The following is a 9,178-nucleotide window of genomic DNA, read 5'->3' on the forward strand; positions in this document are numbered from 1 at the left end:
TTATGTTTTCCCACTTTCTTCCGACCGTTTGGTTTTCAGGAAAAATGTGCGCTCTGACTGGTTTTTCCGTTGGAAGAGGGAATTGATTTATTATACGTATGCAGTTTGTGTCTTAACGGTCAGTAGTCAGTATAAACGATTTTTTTTATATATAAATATTTCGCTAAAATAATAAAAAAACAATAATTATAATTTTATTTAGAAAAAAATTTAAAATTTTAACATCTTTAAATAAGTCTTTAATTTTTTATTTATAATTAAATAAATTTTATTTTTTAATTTATATTTAAATAAAAATTTAAAATTTTTATTTATACTTTAAAAATCTTTTGACATAAATAATTTTTTCATTTGAAATAAAAATTTTTTATTAAAAATAATTTAAGATATTTTAATATTTTAATTTAAATCTTTCTAGTTTTGATTTTAAAATTTGCATGACCTTGGCAATATCAAAATAAGTTTTCCTAATTTATTAGCGGTCCGATGTGAAGACCAACTAGCCAATCATGACCGTCAAATATTTGATCACGGTTCCCGGAAACACTACATTATAATTCGTATATAACTCCGTGCACCTATCAAATGTTCTAGAACGCAGTCAAATCCTTTTTTCTCTTTCTTTTTCGTTCTCTAGGGTTTTCGCTCTAACGGCGGTCCGGTTCGCGCTCTCTAGGGTTTCACGATCTGCAACAAGCTTCGATTCTGAGTATTTTCACACTCATGCCTCGGTACGGATCTTGACTCATTTATTCAATCTCAAAAGAAATTAACATCATCACTACGAAAATCTTTTATTAACATTTTATGCATTTGGATTCAATTTTGTAGGTATTACTGTGATTACTGCGACACTTATTTGACCCACGATTCTGTGAGTTTTTTTTTTTTTATTCTTTTTCTTTTTCATATTTATTCTCTAAACAGATTTTTGATTGAATTTTTCTAAAATTAAGTAACTTTATTAGTTTGGGTTGTCGCTTTTAGAAAAATTGCTGACAATTTTTTTTGGGGTTTAAATTTCAGCCATCAGTGAGAAAACAACACAATGCAGGTTATAAACACAAGGTGGTTATAGAGAATTTTCTCTTTGCATTAAAGTGATTTATTTATCTTGTGAGTTATACTATTTTGGCTGATTCTGTGTGTAAATTTAGGCAAATGTTAGAACTTACTATCAGCAATTTGAGGAGCAACAGACCCAAAGCTTAATTGACCAAAGGATCAAGGAACATCTTGGCCAAGCTGCAGCTTTCCAGCAGGTTGGAGCTGCTTTCAATCAGCATCTAATGGCTCAGAGACCTCGACTTCCTGTTCTTCCAACACCTGTTATGCCGATTCCGGGGGGTGCACCGATGCCTGTTAATCAACCTATGGTCCCAGGGATTAGGCCCCCTGTTCTGCCTAGACCACCAGGTGCTCCAGGTAAGATTTGATTGTATCTGCATTATTCTTGTTGTTGGTAATATGAAAATTGGGTATTTGGTTAATTAATGTATTAGATTACAAATTTATGCGGTGATAGTGAACTCAAAGGATTTTCTTTTGTGTATTTGTTTTGAGTGAACTCAAAGGATTTTCGTTTGTGTATTTGTTTTGTTTTCATAAAGCTGTCGATTTATATGTTGGATACTTTTATCTCATTTCATTTATACTGGCATCATTTCAATCAAGGCGTTGGCTTTTCCATTCTGGATCTAACTTGCACACATAGGATGGAATTGAATTTTTTTTCTTTTTGGGTGACAATGGCAGGTTATGTTAATGTTCCGGGCATGCCACCAATGTTGGCACCACCTGGTGCTCCTTCCTTGCCTGGTCAAATAAATCGGCTTCCACGGCCTCCTACATTGGCTCCCCCAACAACAGTTCCTGGAAGTACAACAACACCCACTTCTTCTAATGGAGCGCCCACCATGGCTACGCCTGCACCATATCCAACCAATATTGCTGTCTCAACAAGTGGAGGGTTTGACAATTTTAATGCCAATGCACAACCGTCTGAAGCTAATCATTAATCTGGTTAAACTCAGCATGCTTTGCTTCCATATCTGAAGTAAAAGCTTAAGTAAGCCCATGTATGCTATTGAACAAGAAGCTTTCAGATGATTAACGGTGTATGGTAATATTTTTTAGAAGGGTAGTTTGTGTATTAGACTTGAAGCATATGGAAAATTTGATAACTTGATAAATCACATAGAAGTTGGCTCATTTTGCTTTGACATTGTTTTTTTTTTTGGCAAATTTGTCTGCTGGGAAGCGTATATAAACTTTGCAAAGGAATATCTGGTTTCAAAATGTTTTGGGCCAATGCAGAAATTCAAACTTAAGCCAGCAGTATCATGATTGATTTTGTTGTTCTTTTATGATTGCATTTTATTCTTATAACGAGGCATCCTACTTTATAATGTTGAAACTAGACCTAATAAATGAGATTCTATATCTTCTTGATAACTTTTACCATGATCATACTCTTTTTACGGGCAATCAAAGCACACTGGCATTCCTTTGAGTGAAGTGATGATATTTCATTAAGCTTTTCTATTGGGTTTTCACTGTGTAAATTGCATCAAGTTGTTTGGTGCTGAATGGAGGATAGTTTTGTACTGCCATTACTATCTTATATTCACTACAATTTTGGTGAGATTTTGCTTGTAATGCTGTTGAAAGTTGCTTTTAGATCTGGAGCCTTGATGAATGTGAGGGAATGAAATATTAATAGCTGTCTCTTGATGATTTGTTATTTATGTAGCCTCGTTTTATTTGTTGTAATGGGAGCTTCTCCAGTTTTAGTTTCTTCTTCCGGGCATCACAAATCATAATGACCATATAATGAACATGCCTAGGGACTCTTTTGAGGAGCTGTAATTGCTGCACCACGTTGCAAGTACGTATGGTTATCATTCTCATGGGATTTGTTATTCATGTCATACTCTTTCGGCTTGGATGAGAGCCTTTTCAAGACAAAGGTGCTGTGAGAAGGCGGTGAGTGTAGGATTCCAGAATATGTGCATTCTATTCTGGAGTTGAGCTCCTAATTAAGAGCCTTTCATCGCTGGTTTATCCAATGTTGAAAGCTGCTTGAAAACAAACTCTCTCTCCCCTTTTCTCCTGCTATCTTTGGGCTTCGAAGTCCTGTATTTGGAGCTAAACAATAGCAATAAAAGCCTTCGTTTGTAAGAGGTATTTGATGTTGAAGATTGGGATCGGAGAAAAATTATGTAATTCGAGAACCATTAAGAAGTCTTACTTAGCAAAATAGGTATAAAATCTAAAAGTTTTATAACAGTCAAAGGCTACTTCTCTCCCTTTAAGTTGACATTGTTATCCGTAGAAGAGTATTTCATACAAAATATGACCGACTAATTTTAGTTACAGTTGTCCGTAAGAAGAGAGATCAGTTTTTGCTTGGCATCCTGCTGTGTCTATTCCTCTCTGAGATCTCTCTTTTTTCTTTGGCAAATTTGGCGAAGAGCTGATGCCTGTAAGTGGAAAATGCAGCATTATAAAAACAGAACAGTCAACTTTCTTCATTTGGGAATGTTATATCAAACCAGTGCAATATCCGATGTCTAAGGATTCTGCAACTTTTACTACAATTGCTTTTCTTAAGGATTGTTTCACGGAGTATCAATAAGTCTCTGGTAACTAGCCCGAATAATTTTCTCTAGGGTCCTAATACCATCTACAGAGTTAAAAGAGAATTGCAAGATGATTATACTATTATCAGCTGGTCAGTTTTTTCCTGGGAAGCCTATCCCATTGCACTTTTGAAGTGCCTTCTTGCTGGCTTGAAATTAGAAGCTAATATGACTTGCATTTGGGGAAATTTAGATGACCTTCCTCACTTGACAATGAATTCAAATGCTATGCTAAGCAAATAGCAGAATGATGGCCCTAGCCATGCCACAAATCAAGTATGCTATGAAAACTGTAGATTTTAAACCTTGCTGGTTCTTAAATCCAATGTCAACCAGCAAGTGCACACCTACAACCGAGAATGCAGGGATAATATTTTATAAAAGTTCCATAACATTTACCGCTCATATTCCAATTTTTGGATGACGATCCCGTTCAGCAGAAGCTCTGAACTATACACCGCTGCTCCTGCACTTAAAAGTAAACTTGTTCGTTTACCACAAAGCTGAGTGATCATTTAATTGAAAGAACAAAAGGAAATAATAATGTACAACCTTTATCAAGTAAAGGTGCACAGATTGCTAGATCTTCTTCACAAGAAAGAACCAACAGATCATCTGGAATCTTTTGATCTTTTACTGCCAATTTCTGACTTGTCTCCACAACCTGAGGAGCAATTCTCAGGAAGTCATTTCTTTATGGTAGTGGTAAATGATATATAAACTGTTGTCGATTCTTGAGACAAATAAAAGGTAAAACGAAAAGAGACAAAGTTATACCAACCATATTCAAGCACCACCAATGACCAATAGCTGTAGATTACCTATGAAGGTAGATAGACATACCTCACCTCCAACTGCTTTGACCAAGCCAGTAATCATCTCTTGATTAGGTTTAACATTTTGGGTGATGCAGACTCTTTTATCCTGTTGAGAGATATTAGATATCAGCATAAAAGTTATTCCAGCAATGTGAAAAGCATCTAGTAAAAGTCGGTAGCAACTGAAGAAATATATCTCATAACATAAGATAAATAGACAATCACCTTTAAAAGTGGAAACTGTCTTGCACGAGCCAATGAAATAGCCATACTAAAGCCAATTTCCCTTTCCTTTTTGGAGTCCCTCAGGATGTAATTTTTCTCATCAAGTAAGCAATTTGCCTGTCCACAGCTATCAAGCCATAGACGTGTCACCACTGGTTTGCCAAGAGCAATGGTTTCCAACATGTTCCTTGTACGCACAAATTTGTCTGCTATGAAATGTGTGGCGTCCATAGAACATGATGTGATAGAAATACCTAGTCGTGCAGAGATCTGCATAAAATAAAAGTAAGCACATCATAGAATATTACAAGTAGATCTATGAGTATGTTGCTGAATAAGAAACAGAAACTCTAGAAAAGAAACCTTTTTCTGCTGCTTGATTACATCATCATCTAAATGCTGGCTAAACAAGACTCGAACATAGGCCGGTTCTTTTCGTGGTCTGAAAACTTTCCTTGTAAAATTAGATATTGACTCAGGAACACCTAATCCCATAAGCTCTTTCAAAAGTGATGGTTTTGGTAGGTTTTTGTTGCAAGATCTTCTGTGATATACGTACGGCCTGTTGTTGAGTGATGCCTCATTTACACCTTTTGCACAACTAAGTGTAGTGTTGCATTTGGTACCAGACAGTTCAATACTCTTTCTTAGTGATTCTCCAAAACTATGGTCCTTTAAACTGTTAATGATCAATGTAGAATCCATATAATCTAGCTTGCCAGCTTGGATGGCCTTGGCTTTATCCAAGTCCCAAGGAGATATTCTAATGCTAGTGACTGCTGAATCATTGTTTGCAACAATATCTGTAACTTGTTCCTTACAATTCTGTTTTGATAAGCTTTCATCAGAATTATTTTCTAAAGAAAGTTGAGAGAGGAAAGTAAGAACTCTACCCTTCATGTTTAAGTTATTAGAAGTGGTTTCATCATCTTCTGGCTTATTTTGACTTTTGAAAGAACACAGGTTGTGTTCTTCTGCACCAACACTAGTGAATGAAGCATGCATATTACTTTGTCCACAGGAATGGATTGGAATTTTATGATGTGTTCTTTTGCCTTTGGGACAGTTCCATGGACCTAATCTCAAAAATCTGCCTATAGCAGCTTCTTGTGGACTACTTTGCCCTGGTTCACTCAGTTTGCCATCTAAAGCTTCAGCAGAGGCATGAGAACGCAGCTTGGAGCATTTCTGCTTCCCAATCAACAATTTAGGCGGATCAGCAAACAGGCTTTTCCTCTTTCTCTTATATGTGAGTATACTGCCCTCCTTAACATTATTGGTCATTACCCTTGGTCTATCTGGTTGGTCCTTAGTCCTTTTCATGGAAGCTCCTCCTTCCAAGTGCCTAGTTTGTTGAATGACGGGTTCCTCCCGTGGCAATTTTTTCCTGAGCATGGTTTGCTCATCTGGAATAGATGGACTCAAATAAGTCTCACACTTTTTTAGGTTATTGCTGCTCACAGATTCATCTACCTCTAATTGCTTGCTCTTATATGTTTTTGGTTTTGTTGTGTGATTCAATTCCTGATAATTACAGTTCCAAGAAGAATTAGAAATGTTCTTACTATTTCTTCTAGCAGAACGCTTTCTTCGAATTGACTCTTTTGCAACTTCTCCTAGCTCACAGGCAGCAACTTTTTGAAGGGAATGTTGCTCCAAATGGGTTCTACTCTTTGTTTCACCTTCAGGAAGATCTTTGAGGCTATCCTCTAGGCCTTCAAATGTATCACCACCTTTGCAACCAGGAGGGAAGCCATAATATAAAGCTTCCATCGCTTCTGCAGCTATTTGAGTGCTTATACCGACATCAAATGTGTCTGGTATGTCTGTTGCAGTACCACTGGTTTGAAACTTCTCCCATGATGATTCTCTCTGCTTGGGTTTATCCAACTCCTTAAAGGATCCATTTATGAGATTCCTTTCAGATTCATGTTCTATCATGATACTCACTTTCGAACCCCGATCCATGAAACTTGAATGTGAATGACTTGGACCTCTAACGTCCCTGTGGAGGTCTGGAAACTCTTTCTTCTCTTCATGCTCATTACTTAAGCTTCTTTGCCCTTTATTCTGGAGATTTTGATGCCTTTTATCTGTCCTCTGCCCAAAGCCTCCAAATTCAAAAGATGCTGTCATCCTCTTGCTAAAGGAATCAGTCTCTACTTGCTGATAACTCTCAAACCAATTAAAAGTTCCCACTTCTTTGACCAGAGATCCCCGCTTGATTATCTTAGCCAAACGTTGAGTTCCCTTTGCACTGGAAACAAGAGGTGATTCGTTCCTTGCACTGGTTCTCTCTTCAACTCCTTGACACATATCCACATTATTAAACCTCAAGAAGTTATCCACAAAGCAAAGTGCATTAGCTTGGGATGACCATTCCGGTTCCTGAGAATTAACATATTCCAACCTTCCAATCTCATGATCACCTACTGACAACTGAGGCACATCTTTTTTCCCATCACTGCTATCAAGATTGGTGGAAGACCCTTTCTTCCCTTCAATTTAAACCATAGTAAATGTTATCTAAAAAGTACCCTATACACGTGATGTTCAACAAAACCAATAACACAAAGCAATCATATTGATCTCAATTTGCTAAAAAAAGGGTAAAATAACATTGAATAAAATTAAAAAAAAAGAAAGAAAAGAAACTGAAACCAATGTACTACCAACCTGCACCGATTTGTTCGTCAGTTGAATCAGCATCTAAACATGGGCTTTGCCCTTCCCTCTTCTTTGCCACTTTCCCTTCACTTCTATCCGTGATCTTACTACCATCAAGGAAATTTTCAGCCTTGGCTCTACAAATTTCTTCATCCTCACTATCAAGCACAATTTCCATATCAAGCTCACACATTACTGGTTCAACTTTCACATCCTCCATATTATTACTCAGATCATCATCATCATCGTTATCCGCGACTTCAGTGTCAAAGCAAATATTCTCCAACTGGGTTTCATTTTCATTTACAGAACTATCAAGCACCATGGTATCATAAAAAACGGCAGTGTTTTGCAACTCTCCACCTTTACTTCCTATATTGTAATCAAGAAAAGAGAACCATTATACCAACTCCTATCAATACACATCTTTTTCCAATGGTGACGTGCTTATTTTGATCAAATTTTGATTTTTCTTAGTAATTAACAAAAATCCCCTAAATAAGCAGAAAAAAAAAAAGAAACAATAAAAGTATTAAGAGAAAAAAGATTACCGGATGGGGACTGAGAGTCAAAGAACAAAGTGTCAGTGTCGTTATGATCATAATCAGCCATTCAATTTATTAGAACCTCTGTTTAGTGTTGGATTTTTCCCTGTGATGAAATGATCATTTGCTGGAAAACTTAAATTTTCTTAAATAATGGAAAGGAACACTATAAGGGTGACGTAAAACCCGATTTTTATGCAACGAAAGCAGTGTGGGATTTTGAGTTTTGGAGGGGCAATGGAAAAACGGCACGAAAAAAAAGGGACTCAGAAATAATCTTTTGGAGGGAAACGTGTCGCAGATATTTAACTACAAATATAACGTACTGATCTAAATCGAAAGCAAGCGGGCATTTGGTCTAGTGGTATGATTCTCGCTTAGGGTGCGAGAGGTCCCGAGTTCAATTCTCGGAATGCCCCCTCAGTTTTCCTTTTGGTATTTTACCTTCTTTTGCGGCTTCTTTGGTCTTTTGGTTTAGAAGCAAAAGAGCATAATGACTCGACGTCATGTAAAAAAAGGACGGGGCCCGAGTTCGATTCTCGGAATGCCCCCTCAGTTTTCCTTTTGGTATTTTACCTTCTTTGTCGGCTTCTCTGGTCTTTTTGTTTAGAAGCAAAAGAGCATAATGATTTGATATTTGACTTATTGATTACAGGTGGCATCTATGGCCTCGCTTTCCGAGGTTGAAAGATAAAGATGCTACCTCCATGACTGCTCGAGGTCATGAAAAAAAAGGACGGGGGCGTTCCGAGAATCGAACTCGGGACCTCTCGCACCCAAAGCGAGAATCATACCACTAGACCAAACGCCCTGATATTACAAACCGCTCTCCATTTTTTTTATTTGATCACGCACACGTAAGAGTGAGCCTGCGCTTCATATGCTAGAATCAAGTTCTCTGCCAATTGTCCCGGTGTTATTGAACCGACCTTTTTTTTTTATTAGGAGGACTTGCCGTGATAGTTTTTGTGGATTGCCTTTATCACTACCTATTCTGTCATCTTAGGAAGTCAAATGAAGCTGAAGATTACATTTTATTAATCCCAATGACAATATTACCCTTGCAACTTGACCAATCATTTCTATTCATATGATTGTATATCATAGTAGCCAGAAGGCGGCTACCTTAACTGAGTTTTTAAATTTATTTTGGTCTATTGAAAAAAAACTCAAAAATTTTAAAAATTTTAAATATTGCCCCCATTAAAAATATTTTTATAAAATTTACCCCTAACAAAAAATATTTTATTATTTATTTAGTATTGAACATTGATCTTTTGGG

The 9,178-nt window shown here is 36.8% G+C and overlaps 2 protein-coding genes and 2 non-coding genes across 4 annotated transcripts; 2 read left to right on the forward strand and 2 right to left on the reverse strand.

Annotated features, from left to right (window-relative positions):
• Positions 1 to 575: 575 nt before the first annotated feature.
• LOC111305149 (U1 small nuclear ribonucleoprotein C-like) lies at positions 576 to 2,222 on the forward strand. Its single transcript, XM_022902394.2, has 5 exons — positions 576 to 731; positions 832 to 874; positions 1,027 to 1,068; positions 1,158 to 1,425; positions 1,756 to 2,222. Exons 1-5 carry the CDS (start codon positions 724 to 726, stop codon positions 2,016 to 2,018), a joined length of 624 nt encoding a protein of 207 aa, XP_022758129.1. The 5' UTR covers positions 576 to 723; the 3' UTR covers positions 2,019 to 2,222.
• Positions 2,223 to 2,543: 321 nt separating this feature from the next.
• LOC111305134 (BRCT domain-containing DNA repair protein) lies at positions 2,544 to 8,909 on the reverse strand. The gene is made up of 8 exons (XM_089750524.1): positions 7,903 to 8,909; positions 7,361 to 7,723; positions 5,048 to 7,182; positions 4,685 to 4,954; positions 4,485 to 4,565; positions 4,194 to 4,305; positions 4,041 to 4,107; positions 2,544 to 3,482 (listed from the first exon to the last, which is right to left on the reverse strand). The coding sequence occupies exons 1-8, from the start codon at positions 7,961 to 7,963 to the stop codon at positions 3,398 to 3,400; spliced, it is 3,174 nt and encodes a 1,057-aa protein (XP_089606650.1). The 5' UTR covers positions 7,964 to 8,909; the 3' UTR covers positions 2,544 to 3,397.
• On the forward strand, positions 8,244 to 8,315 carry TRNAP-AGG (transfer RNA proline (anticodon AGG)). Its single transcript has one exon. It is a non-coding gene; the product is annotated as a tRNA-Pro (tRNA).
• TRNAP-UGG (transfer RNA proline (anticodon UGG)) lies at positions 8,636 to 8,707 on the reverse strand. Its single transcript has one exon. It is a non-coding gene; the product is annotated as a tRNA-Pro (tRNA).
• Positions 8,910 to 9,178: the final 269 nt, after the last annotated feature.

The sequence above is a fragment of the Durio zibethinus genome, chromosome 21, assembly GCF_047325235.1.
Source record: "Durio zibethinus cultivar Kanyao isolate XHJ-2024 chromosome 21, ASM4732523v1, whole genome shotgun sequence".
Classification (NCBI taxonomy): Eukaryota; Viridiplantae; Streptophyta; class Magnoliopsida; order Malvales; family Malvaceae; genus Durio; species Durio zibethinus.

Excerpts from the sequence above, each read along its gene's own strand:
- LOC111305149 (XM_022902394.2), top strand. Across the intron at positions 875-1,026 it reads CTTATTTGACCCACGATTCT|CCATCAGTGAGAAAACAACA; the intron begins GTGAGTTTTTTT and ends TTTAAATTTCAG. Across the intron at positions 1,426-1,755 it reads TAGACCACCAGGTGCTCCAG|GTTATGTTAATGTTCCGGGC; the intron begins GTAAGATTTGAT and ends TGACAATGGCAG.
- LOC111305134 (XM_089750524.1), bottom strand. The coding sequence starts at position 7,963 with ATGGCTGATTATGATCATAACGACACTGACACTTTGTTCTTTGACTCT. Across the intron at positions 4,306-4,484 it reads TCAAAGCAGTTGGAGGTGAG|GTTGTGGAGACAAGTCAGAA; the intron begins GTATGTCTATCT and ends ATTGCTCCTCAG. Across the intron at positions 3,483-4,040 it reads CAAAAATTGGAATATGAGCG|GCATCAGCTCTTCGCCAAAT; the intron begins GTAAATGTTATG and ends TTCCACTTACAG.